General features: G+C 37.7%; 1 protein-coding gene across 1 annotated transcript in view; it reads left to right on the top strand.

Annotated features, from left to right (window-relative positions):
- The window catches only part of LOC127416000 (disks large-associated protein 2), a 103,590-nt gene that overhangs the window by 71,049 nt on the left and 10,146 nt on the right, over positions 1-22,395 (top strand). Inside the window, exons 4-5 of the mRNA XM_051655076.1 lie at positions 10,615-10,829; positions 21,584-21,740. Coding sequence (XP_051511036.1) covers positions 10,615-10,829; positions 21,584-21,740 — 372 coding nt within the window. The remainder of the gene's footprint in view (positions 1-10,614; positions 10,830-21,583; positions 21,741-22,395) is intronic.

The raw sequence follows: 22,395 nt of genomic DNA on the forward strand, positions 1-22,395 counted from the left end.
GGTGCTTTCCTTCCTGCAGGAGAGGCTGGAGGGGCAGCTGTCCCCCTACACCTTGAAGGTGTACGTGGCCGCTATGGTGGGGCACCACGATGCAGTTGACGGTAGGTCTCTCAGGAAGCATGACCTGATCATCAGGTTCCTTAGAGGCGCGAGGAGGCTGAATTCTCCCAGACCGCGCCTCATTCCCTCATGGGATCTCTCCGTGGTCCTGCGGGACCTGCGGGGAGCCCCGTTTGAGCCCTTGGAGTCAGTTGATCTAAAGGCGATCTTTTGAAGACTGCCCTCCTGACTGTGCTTACGTCCATCAAGAGGGTATGGGACCTGCAGGCCTTTCTCTGTCAGTGAAACGTGCCTGGAGTTCGGTCCGGAATACTCTCACGTGGTCCTGAGACCCCAATCAAGCTATGTGCCCAAGGTTCCCATGACCCTGTTTAGGGATCAGGTGGTGAACCTGCAAGCGTAGCTGCCCCAGGAGGAGACAGACCCAGCCTTGTTGTTGCTGTGTCCGGTGTGTGCGTTGCGCATCTACTTGGATCACACGCAGAGCTTTAGACGCTCTGACCAGCTCTTTGTCTGCTTCGGAGGACAGTGGGAAGGGAGTGCTGTCTCCAAACAGAGGATCGTTTACTGGGTCATTGGCGCCATCACTTTGGCATACCATGCCCAGGACGTGCCGCCCCCCTTGGGGCTTTGGGCACACTCCACCAGGGCACACTCCACCTCCTCCTGGGCCCTGCCTCTTAGCAGACATCTGTAGAGCAGCGGGCTGGGCAACACCCAATACCTTCGCAAGGCCTCAAAAGGTTGAGCCGGTTTCGTCCATTGTGCGGTCAGGTACGATCAGGTAAGTTTGCGGGACAACTGGCCAGGTGAACCACTTGCGTATAGTGCCTTTCCCCTCCTGGAGGGGGAGACATGTGCTTTTTACCCCCCAGCAGTGTTCACGAGACCGTGGGACCTGGATGTCCTTCCTCCTTAGCCCTGTGGCAGGTGGATTCGCGGAGAAATTCAATGCCGGCCAAGTACGTGTGCTAGTAGGCCCTGTACTGGGGTAGGTGCTCCACACCCCTAGTGTCACTACATCGACACAACATCGAGTGAGTGACAGAAAGGGAACATCCTGTTTACTTTCGTAACCTCAGTTCCCTGATGGAGGAAACGAGACATTGTGTCCCTCCTGCCACAACACTGAACTACGTGCTGAAATGGCCGGGACCCTGTCTTGGCTCCTCAGCACAAAACCTGAATGAGTGGTTGCGAGCCAGCTCCTTTTATACCCGTATGTCCAGGGGAGTGGCATGCAAATTCCACTCGGCAATTCCCATTGGCCTTTTCTCAAAATCAGAGGTGTCCCAAGGGCGACCCCTAGTGTCACTACATCGACACAACATCTCGTTCCCTCCATCAGGGAATGGAGGTTACAAAAGTATCCAGGACGTTTTACCAGTGCTCAATTTTTTGAGGGCCCTTAAAAGCATGAAATTGACATTTTTTCCCTGTCTGCTGCCTATGACAGCTCAGTATGGTCTTTGGATTGGACACAGTTTTGTGGTGCCATCAGCCAGTTAGCGTTGTCAGGACATAATGTTCCTTCAGCTCCAGAGTAACATGCCCCATGCCATTTACGGCTCAGGTGATTGGCTCAAAAATGAATGTTTCCGGAATTGAGTGCCCCTGTGCAAAGATTGGAGAGTTTAAATCATCTGCTTCTGGGTGTGATGTGCCAACCGAGCAACTGCCATTGAGATGAATGTAAATGCTCATGTTAAAATAAAGTAATTATTTTGATGTTCTTAGAATTCTATAAAACCACTCAGTATTTCAACAGTATATGTATGCAAAAGTTTTTTGTGCAACATTGTTCTTACTGTACGTCCTTTAGATTTGTTTACTTTTTTTTTTTTAGAGTGAAAACTGATAAAAAAGTATTCAGGAAGATTTCAGGTTTTCAGGAATGCAATGCTAACCTTTAAATTACGTCCCACTCATGTAAACTGGACATTTTCATGGTTCCCACAACCACAATGTAACATTTAAAAAAATAAATAAAATAAATAAAAAACGCTTTAAAAAATACATCTGTTTGCTGGATATAGACCTCCTTCTAATGAAGGTCATGCTGACTGCTGTAGTTATGCTGTATGTTATTCTGTAATCAATTCCTGACATCTAACTGTCATCTTACTCCTGGAAGGTTAATTATGCTAATCAGGACTTGTAGCTTCGTTGTACGCTGGCGTGCCGCAGCACGTTGGGGTGCTATCTGGCGAGATCAGGGGTGCCATGTAAAAAATCCTTCACATATTTCTAAAATCCTTATACAGGTGCATCTCAATAAATTAGAATGTCGTGGAAAAGTTCATTTATTTCAGTAATTCAACTCAAATTGTGAAACTGGTGTATTAAATAAATTCAGTGCACACAGACTGAAGTAGTTTAAGTCTTTGGTTCTTTTAATTGTGATGATTTTAGCTCACATTTAACAAAAACCCACCAATTCACTATCTCAAAAAATTAGAATATGGTGACATGCCAATCACCTAATCAACTCAAAACACCTGCAAAGGTTTCCTGAGCCTTCAAAATGGTCTCTCAGTTTGGTTCACTAGGCTACACAATCATGGGGAAGACTGCTGATCTGACAGTTGTCCAGAAGACAATCATTGACACCCTTCACAAGGAGGGTAAGCCACAAACATTCATTGCCAAAGAAGCTGGCTGTTCACAGAGTGCTGTATCCAAGCATGTTAACAGAAAGTTGAGTGGAAGGAAAAAGTGTGGAAGAAAAAGATGCACAACCAACCGAGAGAACCGCAGCCTTATGAGGATTGTCAAGCAAAATCGATTCAAGAATTTGGGTGAACTTCACAAGGAATGGACTGAGGCTGGGGTCAAGGCATCAAGAGCCACCACACACAGACGTGTCAAGGAATTTGGCTACAGTTGTTGTATACCTCTTGTTAAGCCACTCCTGAACCACAGACAACGTCAGAGGCGTCTTACCTGGGCTAAGGAGAAGAAGAACTGGACTGCTGCCCAGTGGTCCAAAGTCCTCTTTTCAGATGAGAGCAAATTTTGTATTTCATTTGGAAACCAAGGTCCTAGAGTCTGGAGGAAGGGTGGAGAAGCTCATAGCCCAAGTTGCTTGAAGTCCAGTGTTAAGTTTCCACAGTCTGTGATGATTTGGGGTGCAATGTCATCTGCTGGTGTTGGTCCATTGTGTTTTTTGAAAACCAAAGTCACTGCACCCGTTTACCAAGAAATTTTGGAGCACTTCATGCTTCCTTCTGCTGACCAGCTTTTTAAAGATGCTGATTTCATTTTCGGCACCTGCCCACACTGCCAAAAGCACCAAAAGTTGGTTAAATGACCATGGTGTTGGTGTGCTTGACTGGCCAGCAAACTCACCAGACCTGAACCCCATAGAGAATCTATGGGGTATTGTCAAGAGGAAAATGAGAAACAAGAGACCAAAAAATGCAGATGAGCTGAAGGCCACTGTCAAAGAAACCTGGGCTTCCATACCACCTCAGCAGTGCCACAAACTGATCACCTCCATGCCACGCCGAATTGAGGCAGTAATTAAAGCAAAAGGAGCCCCTACCAAGTATTGAGTACATGTACAGTAAATGAACATACTTTCCAGAAGGCCAACAATTCACTAAAAATGTTTTTTTTATTGGTCTTATGATGTATTCTAATTTTTTGAGATGGTGAATTGGTGGGTTTTTGTTAAATGTGAGCCAAAATCATCACAATTAAAAGAACCAAAGACTTAAACTACTTCAGTCTGTGTGCATTGAATTTATTTAATACACGAGTTTCACAATTTGAGTTGAATTACTGAAATAAATGAACTTTCCACGACATTCTAATTTATTGAGATGCACCTGTATGCATGTTAAACATTAAAAAAAAAAAAAAAATCTCAAAATTAACAAGTGATTTCATCTGTTAATTTTCAGTGCATTTAGTTCATTTTAAACTAGTGAGCATTTACTTGAACTTTCATGTACCTAATGTTTTTGCAAACCCAAATGACTTTCTCCCTTGGAACTCAAAAGGAGTTGGTAGGTAAAATGTTAGTCTCAGTCACCATTCACTTTCACTGTATGGAAAATATGTCTTGCTGATTCAAGTAAAATGCAAACCTGTAAATGTTAGGCTTGTGCGTTGTAGGTATTTTACTCTGATTGCTGGGAAAGACAAATGTTCAGGGGTTTAAGTTGCCAGAATTTGTCCAAGATGTTTCTTCTAAAATTCCCTTTTCCTAGCCACTTTGGGAGAAATATAAACAGACCCAAATGAGACAATACTTGACATATAGGGTGAGTATAGAGCTCTCTCCAGGCATTATAGAGCTTCTTAGTTAAAAATCTATTCATGATTTTGTTTGATACAGTGGTTTTCATTTAGTACGTCACACACAGTGGCTGAACAGCCCCCAATTAACCAATTAGCTTCCTGAATGCTAGCATGAGGAATGTGAAGTGCTGTTCATTTGTTTGCAAATGTACTTTATTTTGCAATATTTTAAAGGTGCACTCAGTATTTGTTTTCCCCATTTAAAAAGTTTTACTCTAAAGAAATTAATTGTAATTTTGAAACATATGTATAAAATCATGAGCACTCACATGAGATGAGGAATCTAGTCATATTAGTAACCTTATAAAAGCTGTTTTATTCTACATGGAGAGGGTTCCCTCATGGGGGCTGCCATTTTAGAATCACATGACCAGCTGAATACTACTCGCTTAATCTCAGTAACTTGTTATTGGACACTTTCACTCTTGGATTAAATTAATCATGTCTGATTGTGAATAGTGAATATCTACAATGGCATCTGTAACTGAAAATGATTGGTTTTGAATGATGCTGCATCCACACCACTAGGTGTCACTGTAAGTCCAAGATGACACGAGCAAAAAGTGACTGAGTGCACCTTTAAGACTACCTTCCTTCTCAGACTATCCTGGAGACACTTCTTTCTAGCAGCAAATAGAGTAAATGAGTAGCGAAATATCTTTCTGAAAGGACTGAACTCCATATGACTTTGCAATAATAGCATGCATTCTCATGTTGAGTGGAAATGTATTCTGCAGTCATTTTTTCAACATCTGATGGCTTCATCTCATTTTGATTGTTCTAAATCTCTGCTCTTGAGTGGAGTTGTATTTCTGTCTGCACACCTTCACTGTCAGTGCTTGATGAATCTATTCACTCACGTGAGTGTGTTGTCTGGAGTGCCTCGTTGTGGTAGAATGAAGTAATGCAACCCCCTGCTAACACATTTGGAAGAAGAATTCTAAAGAGATATGTTTAATTACAGATGTGCGTTGGGTTAAAATGATTTTTGCATATGTATTACCAGTTTTAAGGTTAATTTTGTTAGTATACAGAGAAACGCTGGGCAGCAGATTAATGCTTAAAATGCTTTTGGCTGATAGAGCTTGGAGATGCAGTTAATTATTACATTGCGTGAATCTTTATTGTGAATCATAACTGTGAACACATTGTTCAAAGTGATTTGAACACCTGGCAAGCCCTGTGCACAATGACAAATTTAAAGCATCATTTTTCTTTATACTTTAATGTTTAGGAAAGGTTTAAAAACTTTAAAACTAACAGGAAAAATGAAATGTAAAATGAAGCATAAAGGTTATGCTTAAACATGTTATGCTTAAAGGCCATACACACACTACAGTTGTCTTTACCCCATTCTGAACACACAGAATTAGGTTATTTATGGGAGTGACATGACAGGAGTACGTGTTTTTTTTTTTTTTTTTTTTTTTTTTTTAATCAATGGCATCCATGTTTCTTATTTACAGCCACAAGTCACCAAAATAGAGATCCAGAAAATGATTTGGTTCTCTTCTCTTGATACTGTCTAGAACTTATCTTTGATTTTATCACAGTGATGTGAATCAGAATCCAGTCAAGGCACAGAGAATATTAAACTTTATCATTTAGTACTACAGTTGAATTAGTCGTACTCAGCTGAAGATGCAGAATGAAGAACATGGCATAGACTGCCAGTCCTGGGTTTAAGACGATCTTTGACCCTCTAGGAAAGCACTCAAATCTTTATTGCTCTAGATACGAAAAATCTTTTTACAGAAAAATGAGGAATTATGATGCACTTATAAATAACAAGAGCAATTCTGCAGTACCTAACTTTATGAGGCCTGATTACAAGCACTATGCTTACATTTACTTTTGAATGTGATCTCATCCAGAGACTGGCTGTATTTGAATGAATAATTGTTTTTAACCAAACATGGTTATTGTTTGGGTTTTAACCTATTTAATATGCATATATATTCCTGTTTGAACGGCATTTTATGCAGTAATCTTCATAAATTGCTCTGGGTGCCTCTGGTATAAGCAAGCTCAATCTTTTATCTGGAGTTGTAACTGCATTGTTGCATATGCATGGAGTGTTCATGTTTATTCATGTGTGGTTGCTATGACTGCAACCTACACAACATTTCCAACACTATCCCTTGAAAACAGATCTGGAGGTGTTATTTTTTGTGTTCAGATTTAAGACATTTAGGTTCCCTTACCCCATTTTCTCATTGCGGTCATACCGGCAATTAGCTTGTGTACTGTCATTTTCATTTTACCAGTATTCTGATGTAACTTTAGAGAACTGTCTAAGGAAAGACTGTTTAAAAGACATTTTTGGTTAGAGCTGTAATCTAGATGTGCTCCCATACATTGAGTGTGATGCTCATGCAGGTGGTTTGAATCTGGCTGGCAGCATTTAATGACTGAGTGTCAATCAGGTGGTCAAGTTTTAGTGTTTGTGTTGGAATTTAAGCTTCAGCAATTTGTGACCTCAGTTTTTTATAAGGTTCTATGCAAGGGTGTAGCCAGAAAATTACTTTTGGGTGGGCCTCAACAAAAATGGATGATATATATATGTATATATAACAGATTTTCCTAAATAACAGAGAAGCAGTACATTCAAACAGTTCTTTCACACTTTCAGAAATCAGAATTTATGCATTTTTAAACTATTTATAAATATATATTTTAAGTCAAAGAATAATCTCTAATATTCTGGGTGGGCTTGGGTCTAATTTGAGTGGGCCTGGCCAACCCTTCACTATGAGTAAAAATGAGTTAAGCCAAAGTCCCTTTAGGGCAAGTCACTTCATTCGGCGACGATGTTCAAAACACCTCCGGGCAGTTGGCGGGACACTGTTTTCTATGGATTCAAGTACAGCTCCTAGACCGAAATCTCCAAAACAGTTGGTCAAGATTATCAGCAAAAAACATATTTCAAATCAGCAATGGAATCTGACAAATTGTACCATTCAAATTGTGGTTCTTTGCCTCAGATCACGCTTAAAAACACTTAAAAACGTACATTTCTACAGCCGGCATATTCAGTGTTGTGATTTTGCTCATTCATAAATACACCAGTGACCCATCTTGTTCTTTACAGTCTCTGGTTAAAGGTATAGTTCACCCAAAAATGATAATTCTCTCATCATTTAGTCACCCTTATGCCATCTCAAACTTGTCTGACTTTCTTTACTCTGTGGAACACAAAGATCTTTTTTGATAGAGATATAATGAAATAAATCCATACAATACAAGTCATTGGGGTCATAATATTTGATTTTCCCCAATGCATGTCAATGGGTGAAAAAGGAGATATATTTTGGTCTGTTCACACCCAAAACTGATCTTATCGCTTCAGAAGATGTGGATTAAACCACTGTCTTGTGGATTACCTTAGCTTTTTTGTTCTTTTTGGAGCTTAAAAGTTTGGACCTCATTGACTTGAATTGTGTGGATATATTCCATTCAATCTCCATCAAAATATCTTACATTTTGTTCTGCAGAGAAAAGAAAGTCTGAGAGTTTGAGATGGCATAAGGGTAAGAGTAAATGATAAATGAATTATAATATTTGGTGAACTACATACACCTAATCAGTAACGACAATGATTTTGTGTGGTTATTTTTGTATTTCCAAGAATTATGGGTCTAATATTTTAAAAAGCCAAATGTTATATCTAAGCCTGCTAGCCAAGAAGTGGCAAAACTATAAAGCCCTGTATCTTAAAATGAGTCAGGGGGCAGTTGGAATCTTCAAGGTCACAAGCTGTGTTCTGTTTTTTTTTTCTTGTTTTTTTTTTTCTGCTAACATATAAACTTAAAAAAAATTATATTATATTATAGTAAATGTTTAACCCTTAACAGTGTTTGTGAATGAACAATTACGCCCCTTCACTGAACCAGTGGAGTCGGTCATTTGTGTCTGAGCAAGATGAGACTTCTAGTTCATGAACGAACTGAATGTACTGGCACACTCGTTCATGAACGAAATTACTCTGTCATCTCGTTTGTGAACGAAGATTTGCAGAATGAACACAAGGAGGCATGCCATTTGTTCAGTTCGGCATGTGAGTCAATTGCTTTCAACAAGGAAAGAAAGGGGTGAAATGCACTAAAAAAGTTTATAGGTATGCACAAAACATAATCCCCAATTTATGAATGTGTACAAATGACTGAAGACCATACAGTTAAAATTGCATGAATTACCAATGGAAATGTTGTGCTTTGATGCACATTTCTTACCTTGGTAAAAATTAAGCCTTGCATTTGACAAAACACAGGAATTGTTTTTGGGTGAAAAAGATTTTTACAGTGTCTTCGTATATCGTACATTTTAGACATGCAAATTTAGTTTGTGTCGCTTTTAAAGACTGACTTTAGTGCGAGCCAATAGCATTCGAGAGCAGGCTGCGAAGGTGCATATCATTGGTTTGACCCACTGAATGAATACAACCCTTTTACTGAACTAGTCAGTCATCTCATTCGTGTATGAACTCAATGTACTGGTACACTCGCTCATGAACTAAATAAATGAACCAGTCATCTCGTTCATGAATGAGGATCTGCTGTTCGACTGAACAAGAGGAGAAGCTGCATCATGTTGTTCATTCAGTTCATCAATCTCGTTCAACAAGACAAGGGGCCGGATGAATTATGAATAAAAGTGAGTGATGACCACACATTAAAATGACATACGGACACTGTTGAAACTCATAGTTATTTTTTTTAAGACTGGTATTGTTGTCTTTTTTTGTTTGTTTTTTGTTTTTGTATAGCTTGATTAAACATGCTCAGAAGTTCACAATATTATAGACAGGGCCTATGCTTTGTTGTCATTTGTGGGAAAACGTTTATGATGCTTTAACACTCCGCAGTGCTGAAGTCTCTTAGTAGATTTGTTGACATGCAAATTTTAATAAAGGATCATTATACTTGTTTTGGTTGTGAATGACTCTTGTGCTTTTAATTCCATATAATTTACTCAATGAAAACGTAAAAGATGGTCATTTGGGCCCCATCTACTGCCGTAATAGCGTAATTTGTAGAAATGGTCAATGAATGAATCAGTAAATGAATCTGAAGGAATCTTTTTGGTAAATGGATTAAAAAAACTTGAGTCACTGAGATGAATCAAAATCACTAACACTATCTCACTGTTAATTTTGCAACAGTCAGTCGAAAGTTCTTCAGCTGAAACTGAAACTATATGCTTACCGAAATTCAAATCACTGCACACAAGTTGCTGAAGCTGGTAGTGTTGTTAAACGGATGGGCACATGAGAGTGACATGTCCACAGAGTGGCACCAAATGTGAGTTGTATTTTTAGTTTTAAATGATGTAATACAGTCAACAGGAATGAATATTTTATTAACTCTACCCTTAACCCAAACTCCAACCCTAAACCTAACAGTCAGTGGAGTAAAAATGTAATTGAGCAAAAATTCAACCTCCGAATTGCTCTCACCTTTGTTTATGTGAACGTGATTACTTCCTGGTTTCCATGGAACCAGAACCCGTGTCTCAGAGATTGCACACACTAGAGGGAAATGTGATCACGGTTGAAATGATGCAAAAATGTCTGATGGGGACTTCATTGCACTTCTTAGTAATTCTGCTTAACAGGGTTTATTTCTCAGTACGTAAACTTTTGGAAGCAACATGTTGATGTCCCATATGATCATGTTGAAGTTGCGTAGGGTTTCATGCACCAGCTGAGCAACTGCCATTGAGATAACAGGTAACGCTAATGGAGAGCTTTCTCCTGGTATTTTAGACCTCAATGGTTTAAACCTGTTATTGATGTGATTCTCAAATCTTTATTTATAACTTAATCACTTGACCAAATTAACACATAATTGCTAAATTTAGTTTGATATGACTAAATTTGTAAAATAAATAAAAAGTATGCATTTTGAGTGGCTCCACTATTTTTAATGAGTCTAACTAACTGCTCCCAAGAGACTGCAAGATAAGCTTGTTTGGGACCCATCTTTTCTCATGGGGATCTGTGATCCAAGCTTTTCGAAATCTGACTCAGCTCTCTGTGTCTTTCTACTAATTGGCCTCTGTTGGAGTTGCCAATAAGAAAGATATTAGTAAGACAAGCTCCATTCAGGTTGGAGTTCATGGAACTCCTCAGTAATTCCTTTTTAAAAGTTAGCTGCAGTGCTCGACGTGAGGTCTGATGAAAGGTGCATTTTTTTCCTTTGTTCAGTGTGCGAGATCAGGCTTTGAAAGTGTGTGTTTGTGGATCTGCAGGTGCCTCAGGATGAGTGGGGAGGTTATCCAGGGATTGAGAACGAGGAGGAGATTCCATGTCGCCGGATGCGCAGCAGTAGCTACGTCAAGGCCATGGGAGATGATGATAGCGGTGAGTCAGATACCAGCCCAAAGACGTCACCTCAGACGATTGTCCGGTCCGATGCTCTTGTCCTCAAATCAGCCATGCAGAGGCCACATATAGACACCCAAAGGTAAGTCTGATTTGCTCGTTATTTTTCTCATTTTCAATGCTGATGTGCCCGCAGACTGTCTGGCTGTTGTTTACCCTCCTGCTTTGTCTATCAAATGCATTTTAGAAGCTTAAACTGTTTCCAATGTGCTTTTCAGACATTCTCATACAAATGAGCTAGTTTTCTCCATGTTTTTGGGTTTAGATGCTGTGGTGTTGGAATTAAGTGCTTTAGGTCACATTCAGGTCAGTGCTGTCAACAGTTTATGATGTGTAGTATGAGGCCTGGCCACACAAGTAAAAGAACTGTTACATTTAAAGAGCGATTTTAATCCATTGAAGAGTGATTCAGCACAAGGTTAGTTCTTACGTTAGCTGATTGAGTGGTTTGCTTATTTGTGGAGGAGTTTGGGCTCTGGATTTTTTGGAATACTCCTATGGAATGAGTTTTGTTTTATAAATGTGATTATGCTGTTTTGTAATAAAAGGCTGTTGTGTCATATCCTTTGCTTTATCGCTTCTCTTACACATAATACCTGCTTACATTTCCAAGCTAGAACTACGTTCTAAAAACATTTTATTTTATTTTGGTCATAAACATGCATTTTATAAACAAAAGTATTTTTCACCACATTTTTTAAACCTTTCATTTAACAGATTATGTTATTTTAAAACCTTAGTGTTATGTTACCTTTTAAAATGTAGGTGCACTTGGTTTCTAGAACTTAAGTTTTTCCATTTTTGTAACCTAACTGCAACCAAAATGCAACTTTGCAAAATGTTTAAAAACTTTTTGTGCTTGCTGTGTTGCTTATTTTTTTCTGATTATGTGTAACAGGTAAAGATTTGTTTTTGGCTCAATCATAAGTCCTGACAAAAAAGACTTCTTGTACATGAAAACTGCTTATGATCATTGTTCTTGAGCTCTTGTCTGTCCATTAGAAAATCTAGTGCTAGTGCTGCAGGGAGAACTGAAGCAAACCACGTCCCGTCCGGGTTTTCCGGAGAGCTTCATCAAGTCTAAGCACTTGTCATTCACAGCTCTGTTCTGCTTTTTAAATATACAGTACATCAATTTCTATGCAGGGCATTTTAAAACTAGAAGAGTGACAGTGATCCCTCATGTATTCTCAGTTGTCATGAACGGCATCATTAAAGCCATTGCTGCAGCAGTAATATGCATGCTTGTGCATTGGGTTTTCAGATTCAGTCCCATCATGCAGGTGTGTTCCACGAACTGGAGATGTACTGAGATCATAATTTATTTCCATGGTGCCCTTCCTACAAGACATTTAACCCTCTCATTTCCGCAGGGAGACTTTTCCTACAATAAGTGTGCCATAGGTTGTTATGGACAATGGTATAACTAAACAACAAAAGGGACACTTAATACAGCTTAGACACCACTGAGGTATCACAGACGTGACATTATTTCATGTCATATAATGAGTATTTTGCTGGTATGATATTCTCTATATTCTGCACAAAATTGAATTTGGTGAAGTCTAGTAAAATCTAATTTCAATCTAGAAAAAAGTAATTAATAACTAGGAGGTTTCAATTTAACACATTAATTTATTGTTAAAAATAACTTCTCAATAAAAGTAAAATTTATGCCATTCATCATGCCTTTTTATCCGTAAATAAATTCTGTAATACAAGTACTTATTTTCCTAGCATCTGAGCAATTCAAGCTTGAACTACATGTAACCTCATTTCTGATTATCAATTCTGATCTACAGTCTCGACAGTTTATAATCAAATTACTGTGTAATATCAATTTCTCTTACAAAAAACTTGGTAACAATTTATAATAACAGTACATGAATAATCATGAATTAATACCTGAATTAATAGTTAGTTCTGCATAAATTAATGATGAGTTAAGGAATGGACTAATCAGGAACTAATGACGAGCTAACACTAACTACAACATGAGTCATATGAATTCATGCATTAATAACGGTCACCTTAATTACATGTTAGTACATGTTTGATAGTTAATGCATTAATTAAAATTAATAAATCAAACAGGCTTTATAAGAAATAATGTGAAGTACTTCAACCTTGAATTAAATATGCATAATTTAATATGGACATAATTTAAAAAATATATATAACTTTTGATGTCTTCAGTTTCACCATGAACATCACTGGATGATGCAGGATTATTCTGCATAATTTACTTGGATCATCCTTATTGAATGTTGAACATAAATAAATAGTTCTTCCATCATTAACTCACCCTCATGCCATTCCAGATGTGTATGACTTTGTTTCATCTGCAGAACACAAATGAAGATTTTTAGAAGAATATTTCAGCTCTGTAGGCCCATATAATGCATGATGCAAGTGAATGGAGACCACATTTTTTAAGTTCCAAAAAACACATAAAACAGCATAAAAGTAATCTGTATGACTCCAGTGGTTTAATACAGTGGTTCTCAACCCTGTTCCTGGAGGCCCCCCAAACACTGCACATTTAGTATATTTCCCTTTTCTGACAGACCCAATTCAGGTCTTGGAGTCTCCATTAACGAGCTATTGAGTTGAATCAGGTGTGTTTGATTAGGCAGATATCCAAAATGTGTAGTGTTGGGGGACCTCCTGGAACAAGGTTGAGAACCACTGGTTTAATACATGTCTTCTGAAGTGATGCAGTCAGTTTTGGGTGAGAATAAACCAAAATGTAAAAAAAAAATTTCACTGTACATCTTGCCATTACAGTCTCTAGGCACAATCATGATTTCAAGCTCGGTTACACTTTCTATTGCTTGACGCATGCGCTGAGTGCCTGATGGTGCAAGAAAGTGTAACTGAGTTTGAAATCATGATGGCCAAGGAAAGTTATTGTGAAAAAGGAGTTATATTTTGGTCTGATCTCACCGAAAGCGATTGGACAACTTCAGAAGACTTGGATTAAACCACTGGAGTCATATGGATTACTTTTCTTAGCTTTAAAGTTTTGGTCAATATTCACCATTTAATGGACCTAAAGAGCTGAGATATTCTTCAAAAAATATTTGTTTGTGTTCTGCAGAAGAAAAGAGAGTCATACACATCTGGAATTTCATGAGGGTGAGTAAATGATAAGATAACTTTCAGTTTTGGGTGAACTTTTCCTTTAATGATTGCCACCAATAATTATTCTTAATGATAATAATAATAATTGATCTCAACCCATTCTGTGTGATTCTCCATTCCTTTCCCTTCATACTCACCCTACCACTGTGGGTCCTACCAATCAGTTCACTTACCATCCAAATGCAGGCCATGTCTGCATCTCAGCTTTTACATTATGACAAACAAACCAAATTATGATAAACAATATGTGATTTAACTGGGATGAATACTAGTGTAGTACATGTGTAGTTGATAGTAAGTTTACAATGATGTGCCCCACCAAGTAAAGTCAAGACATGATGCTGCATTAACAAGTCATGTGCTCATGGGTCTTTAATAATGAGTTAGTAATGATGTGTCCCTCTAAGTAAAGTCATGACATGATGATGATGCTTTTACAAGTCATCTGTTGATTATAGTTCATGGGTAGTTAATAATGAATTAATAATTATGTGCCCCACAAAATGAAGTCATGACATAATGCTGCATTAACAGATCATTTAATGCACATGCACCAGTGAAATAAAGACCAAGATTTTATTTTTAAGATCTGCTTATTTGAAAATCCAAATCCACAGCATATATGACATTAAAAAAACACAACATGTTAAGGGAAAACACCTTTAATGAGGGGGGAAAAAAAACTATATTGAAAGACAAGTGTCAATCTTCCACCAATATGCTTTAAATGAACTAAATCTCTTTTAAAACATATACCAACTCAAAAGAAATCCAAACATACCTGTTAAGACATACAAGACACTTTTAAATGATTTATAAGGTGTGTTTTGTCTCTCTATATCTCCTGATGTCAAATCGGAAATGTTAGCACTTAATACATTCAAATAACAAAATTATTTCAAATACTCCCCATAACGACATCAAAATGGATATTATGAACACTGACTTCATCATTTTATTTACTACCTTTTTATTTTTGCATTGCCATTGATACAATTGCCTACAATTTTTATAATTTAAAGTTAAAGTGTGTAATTTCTGTGTAGTCTTCAAATAGGCTTTATAAACACTCCCCTGTCTATAATTCAAACAGATAGTCCCGCCTCAAACTCACGCCATTTGTTGAGACAATTTTGTTGACAGCTACATTATATACACTTTTTCATCAGAAGCTATTTGTTTAATTCCTTTTTGTAATTTTACTTATAGTTTTCTCTGCATATTAAGCTGAGATGGGAGAAAGTATTTTGACATTGACAAAATTACACACATCACCTTTAATTTTACTTTTAATTTTATTATATATTTTCAAAAACCTTGACTTTTTTTTAAATGTTAAATTAAATCATGTCTTGGAAGGGCGTTCATGTAATGTTCTAGTAGAACTATTAGTCATGCGCTCTTAGTAATTTTCCAGCTAATATCTCTGAATAGCTCATGTGTGATGAATGGACTTCTTTTTGAATGTTATTCATTTGGATCCTTTTGGCTGGATTATATTGGCTGATGTGAGTTTGCATGATGTGGAAAGCCCTTTGGCCATCTAAAGCAAATGCAAAAATTGTTTGTTCTTTCTTTCATTCATTCATTCATTCATTCATTCATTCATTCATTCATTCATTCATTTAATCATGGAATGGGAGGAGGGCACACAGAGTAATACACTGAGCACATTCCCAAGCAAGAAGTTTCATGACATAAAGTGGATAAAGAGAGAGGGATGAAATCTTGGCTGGTGTTTGGTGATCCAACATGGTATAGGTGCTTGGGATAATTACTGTGTCTGGGTTTTTGAGAAAAGGGAAGTTTAAGTATAAGACTTTTCATTAGAAGTTGACCGATAATGGATTTTGCCAATACCGATAACTGAGGTGGTGGAAAATGCTGATAACAGATTTAGCGGCTAATAGTTTTTAAAATAACTGAAATACACCGAGGTCTCTTATTTTGAAATTACAGAGACTTGGGTCTGTTACAATGCTCTTTATGTAACTATTTTCCAAATTAAGCTTTATATAGCATATGTATTTACCAGATTAAGACTGTATATATATATATATATACATACACACATACTCTGGTGGCCAAATGTTTGGAATAATGTACAGATTTTGCTCTTATGGAAAGAAATTGGTACTTTTATTCACCAAAGTGGAATTCAGCTGATCACAATGTATAGTCAGGACATTAATAACATGAAAAATTACTATTACAATTTGTAAAAAAAAATGTACAGAACTTCTTAAACTACTTCAAAGTGTTCTCATCAGAAAATCCTCCACATGCAGCAATGACAGCTTTGCAGATCCTTGGCATTCTAGCTGTCAGTTTGTCCAAATACTCAGGTGACATTTCACCCCACGTTTCCTGTAGCACTTGCCATAGATGTGGCTGTCTTGTCAGGCACTTTTCACGCGTCTAGCTGTTCCCACAAAAGCTCAGTAGGTTAAGATCCATAAAACTCTTTTCCAGTTATCTGTTGTCCAATGTCTGTGTTTCTTTGCCCACTCTAACCTTTTCTTTTTGTTTTTCTGTTTCAAAAGTGGCTTTTTCTTTGCAATTCTTCCCATAAGGCCTGCACCCCTGAGTCTTCTCTTTACTGTTGTACATGAAACTGGTGTTGAGCGGGTAGAATTCAATGAAGCTGTCAGCTGAGGACATGTGAGGCATCTATTTCTCAGACTAGAGACTCTGATGTACTTATCCTCTTGTTTAGTTAGTAGTACATCTGGCCTTCTACATCTCTTTCTGTCCTTGTTAAAGCCAGTTGTCCTTTGTATTTGAAGACTGTAGTGTACACCTTGGAATGAAATCTTCAGTTTTTTGGCAATTTCAAGCATTGTAAAGCCTTCATTCTTCAAAACAATGATTGAATGACGAGTTTCTAGAGAAAGCTGTTTCTTTTTTACAATTTTTGACCTAATATTGACCTTACGACATGCCAGTCTGTTGCATAATGTGGCAACTAAAAAACAAACACAAAGACAACGTTAAGCTTCCTTTAACGAACCAAATAGCTTTCAACTATGTTTGATACAATGGCAAGTGATTTTCTAGTACCAAATAAGCAATTTAGCATGATTACTCAAGGATAAGATGTTGGAGTGATGGCTGCTGGAAATGGGGCCTGTCTAGATTTGATAAAAAATGACTTTATTCAAATAGTGATGGTGCTGTTTTTTACATCAGTAATGTCCTGACTATACTTTTGATCAGTTGAATGCCACTTTGGTGAATTAAAGTACCAATTTCCTTCTGAAACAGCAAAATCTGTACACTATTCCAAACTTTTGGCCGCCTGTGTATGGTTTAAAATTAAGACAAAAAATGATTTGGACACTTGATAATGGCATCATTAAAGATAACAAGTTCAAGTGCTTTAGTTTTACTTTGCAATTCTTTCATTTGCAGAACTTCTTGACAACATCTGGGCATTGAATCAACAAGTTTCTGTAAAAGTTGTGGTGAAAATTTAATCCAGGTTTCAGCCACCAAATCTTTCAGTTCATCCACACTAGAACATCCATGTATCGGTCTACCTCTACTTTGCATCATCGCTGTTTTCAGACCTATTTTCATTTTCTGTTCATGTGTGAACGTGTTTGAGAATTTACACTATTTACATTAGCTTCTGGTGAGAGAATCGTGGATGAAGGGAACACTGTCAATCTTTAAGATGTCTTGGCAGTGAGGAGGCATTAGACTTCAAAAGTGCAATCCGATTTCTCTCTTTCGCTTTCAACACTTTCTTTCCTGTCCATGGGCTTGCCTAGTGTTTAATGCTGACAGACACAGCTGCTGTTCATGGTGCTGAACTGTGTGAGACTGGGACAAGTGTTGATTGAATGTGTGTTCCAGGGTCTCACTGTGATTCATTTCTGATACAAATATGATTCTGAGATTACATGATTTGCTTAATTACTATGGTTAAAAAGTTAAAAGTTGCACTGGGTTAGGCCACCACACCATATAAACACCATATACTGTATGAATCAGTGTTTCTCAACTGCTGAGTTGCAGATTTGTTGTAATATTTCCATGGACAGCAGGGCAATGCCATGACATGCATAGTTAGCAAATGTGCAAAGAATAGAAAAATAAATTGGCTTGTTTACTTATAGATGGAAGGAGAAAATACTTCCTATATCTTTTGTTGTTTCACTTTTTCGTCCAGCCAAACATTACAGTATTTTGGTGCATTCATCTGTTAATGGTAAAAGCTATCCAAATTTATCGATGCCAACATGGACAGGTTGCTTGAAATTCACTGAATTTCAGAAAGCCCTACCTAGGGCTCTATTTTCGTCACTGCACTAGGCACAGCACAATGCACAAAAAACTTGTGCATCATCTTAGCAGAGAAATAGGTCATTGTGCTAAGATGTTTCAGAATCTGAAAGGCCGATACATTCACTGTTAATACTAGCCATGATTTGTGTCACATAATATGATTAATAATACTTACATATTCTTTCATTTAACAGGGCCTACATCCAAATACTGATGAGAACCACAATTTCTATGTGTATAAAAGGAGAGTGTCACTGTCATATAATAATGCCAGACATTCAACAAGGACATAGTTAATGCACAAAAGAACATAAGTTCATATTTCTATTCTTCTATTTCATTGCATACAGCCCCATTAATGCTAACAACTTCTGAGGAATATGCTGTCTTTGTTTATATCGCTGGTGCTTGGCAGGGAATCGACTATAATATAATATCATAATATTTAATATGACGCGGACAGTGCAATAACCAGAGAAGAACCTTAAATTAAATTGCACTTGACCCAGCCCATTAGCGTTTTGCGTGTGCAATTTTGCCAAATCACTTTGCATCAAAACATTGTACGAAAATACCAAAACTTCATGGCCATGCCCCAATCCCAATGTCTTTGTGCATATGACTTATTGCATAGTACTGCACTTAGAGCTATTGCTCTTAAAAAAGGGCCCTTAGTCTCATTACAAATATTTGACTATGGGTTAATGTTTGCGGAAAGGATAAATGTTACATTTTTAAAGTATTGCTGCAGTTTCAGGTGATAAAGTTGCACTGATTGGCTTTACTCCCATTAAAACTTTACTCCCATTAAAATAAATAAAGATAACAGAGGAAGGTTATTAGTTAATAGTCACTTTCATTTCAGTCTGTTCCTCACACAATCGCTTCAGAAAACTTGAAGCATGAAGAATTTATGTGGAAAAGTGCAGTTTGAGGGAGAGTACATAATAACAAATTTTTAATTTTGCATTAACTATTCCAGTACAAATATTCTGATGTAGGTATGTTGCTTGCTGTGGTGGTAGAGCATGGCACTCGCAATGCCAAAGTCATGAGTTCAAGTCCCAGGGAGCACACAAACTGATAGAATATACCTCCAATGCACTGCACAAGAGGTGTAAATGCATCAGCAAATATAATGCTCTCCTAAGGTTTCATTTTGGATTTCAATTCAATTTTTAAATACGCAAAGTTGTAGGTTTAAAGTTAGGTTTAGGTAGGGGCAGGTTTATTAAAATATGCATTAATTATTTAAAATTCAATAGAATTATTTATTTGGATATATATTATGCCTTTTAACCTTATAAGTGTAAAGCCTAGTCTCTTTGGAGAAAATAAAAATAGCTTTTGGTGCCATTTAGTGGACATTTCACCCGGAAGGTCTATCGATACGTACTGTACATCACTGAACATTTAACTCTTTGGTAAAAATGTAGCTATAGTCATGTTTTTGTAACAAGACTAGGTTGCGAGAGCCTCAGATACAAGACAGCATAACCCAAACAGTTAAAGACGGGTTCTCTCGAAATGTGGATACGTTTATCACAATTTGTTTTGTGCAGTGAATTATTTGTTTGCCAAGATCATGAAACCATAAAAATTCAAGAGACACTTAGGGCCTTGTTTTAAGGCAGCTACGTCTTAAATGCAGTGCTATGCGATACATTACTAAGGTTTAACACTAAGGTTCTTCTCCAGTTAATGTGCCACCTATGTCCTATTACATACTTATTTCTCTGTCAAGCAACATCAATAAAAATAAAGACACCCCATTTATAAGAATTTGGTAGTGTAAATGGGCAGTATCCAATGCATTAGGAGAATAGAAATATGGATGATTTTTGTGTTATGTTCTTTTTTTTGCATTAACTGCATCCTTGTTGAATGTTAAGCATATTTCTATGACAGTGACAAGCTCCTTATATACGCATGGAACGTGGTGCTCATCAGGACTAATTGGATGGTGGCTGTGTTAAATTATAAAGAACTTAAGTACAATTAATCATATTGATCTTCTGACACAAATCATGGCTTAATTGAAAAGTGATCGATAGCTCTTTAAAATCATATGCTGGTGGAATCCTCAAACTGCAAATCCAGTAACTGAGTTTAGACTGCACAGAGAATAGATGTGGTCCTGAGACATCTTAGCGCAATTACCTATTTTTCAGGAAAATAGCAAATTGCGATTTGCGGCACTTTATTATCATAGAATACACAGACAGTTCACATGCAAACGCCCATCCAAGCCCACTTGCAACATTGCCCAGGCACAAAAATGTTGCATAGAATTAGTGTTCCCACAAAAATTAAATAAGGCCCGGACAAGCAATAAGAGCCCTAGGAACCAAAATTGTAAATTTTCCTATTCAATTTATGTTGTTTTCAATATATGTTGTTTAAACTATGTTAAAACTTTTGCGTATTTTTGGGCATATGCAGTTCAAGGCAATATTAATAAATTTCAATATTTAAACATTTTTGTTTATTCTTGTATGATGAACAGTTTTGGTTGTGTGTTGGGTCGCCACTTGTAACATTTGAATCCTAGAACAAAACCAGTTGAGAATCACTGTAATAAACAACTTTTATTGTTGCAAATCCAGGAAACGAGGTGGCTGATAATGTTTGTGAGGTATTCTCCCTATTATTCTTGATGTATCAAGACTAAAGGCTGTCGCACACCAGACGAGAAGTGACACACCGCTTCGCGGCTAGGACACGGCACAGGTATCAAACACAGGGCACGTCAATGCGGTTCAGGTGGCAGACAATACACACAAAATTTACCAAAGTTTTTCCCTTCTTCAAGAATGAACAACGAGAGAGTAAATAATTATGTCCTTTGATATTAATTTGGGTCAAATTTAATGGAAAATGTGCATGTTAATCTCCCTGGCGTGGTAGAAATTTGATCAGCTTCAGGAGTCGTAGCTGGGCACACCTGAAAGAGTGACAAGCGGCAGCGACGGTGTGTGTACATTCATTGAAAACAGTTGTTTCGATTTTTAGAATGCGCCATGTCATCCGCCAGACGCATTGGGTGTGCGACCCCCTTAAGTCACTTGTAAACTGAACAAACAACCCTACTGTATGATTTTTTTTTGGGTTGCTAGCACCTCTGGGAAAACAGAGTTTGCTTTCAGCACCTAAAATTTGGCATGGATCTGCATGCATGTGGCATTTAATAATTTTGAGTACTTGTTGAAATGTCCCACATTTGGGCTCATGACAGTAAAGCTGTTAATTGAGTCACTTTCTCTCAAATCAACCTTTCTTCAACCTTTTCAGAAAAACAAAAGTTCAGTAAACCATTGATGGTTTTTCCAGAGTGACTCTTCAATCTAATTCTGAGTAGGTTTCTCTGTGGCTACATTAGTCTTTGGTTGTTCCTCCATTTAGCTCGGGCTACCACTTGCAAACAACAAGAGATATGCGCCCTCACCCCAGTGTGTCTCTGGATCCAGCAACCAACTTCAACCCTGTACAGTTTCGCTCCAGAAACCAGAGCTACATGCGTGCAGTCAGTACCTTCAGTCAGGCAAGCTGTGTCAGCCAGGTGAGTCCAACCATTGCAGCACAACACGTCACTGACACACTGGTACAAACAGATAGAACCCACCTTCAGTAAGCTGTCTGAGATAGTCTGCTCATTTCTCAGATCATAAATTGGCTTTGTGAGATGCTGTGTCTTGAGCTTATGTGAAGAGTAGACTTCTTTTAGACTTTATGCTAGTAGATTAGGCTTTATCATATGCTTTGTAATTGATTTAAGGGTTTCCCTGCTGGAAAATACAGCCATCTTAAAATAGTTGCTGGTTTTACATGGTTTCAGAGCTGCTCATTACCTGGTTTAGATGGTTGATCAACTGGTCCACCAGCAGGTGGGGCCAAGGTTGACCTTATAGACTATTTTGATCAACCTGGTTAGAGCTGTTAGACCAACATTCCAAACCCTATTTCTTACCCTAACAATTAACTTCTCCTAAATTCAGCAGGAAATTATTGGTTAAAGTAATAGTTCAGCCCAAAATGAAAATTTTCTCAGAATTTACTCACCCTCATGCCATCCCAGATGTGCAGTAAAAAAGGACTTAAATATTGATCTGTTTCTCACTCACACTTATCATATCGCTTCAGAAGATTCTAACCAACGGAGTCGTATGGATTAATTTTATGCAGACTTTATGTCCTTTTTGGACCTTCTGAGTTCT

Source organism: Myxocyprinus asiaticus, chromosome 25 (assembly GCF_019703515.2).
Source record: "Myxocyprinus asiaticus isolate MX2 ecotype Aquarium Trade chromosome 25, UBuf_Myxa_2, whole genome shotgun sequence".
NCBI classification, from domain to species: domain Eukaryota; kingdom Metazoa; phylum Chordata; class Actinopteri; order Cypriniformes; family Catostomidae; genus Myxocyprinus; species Myxocyprinus asiaticus.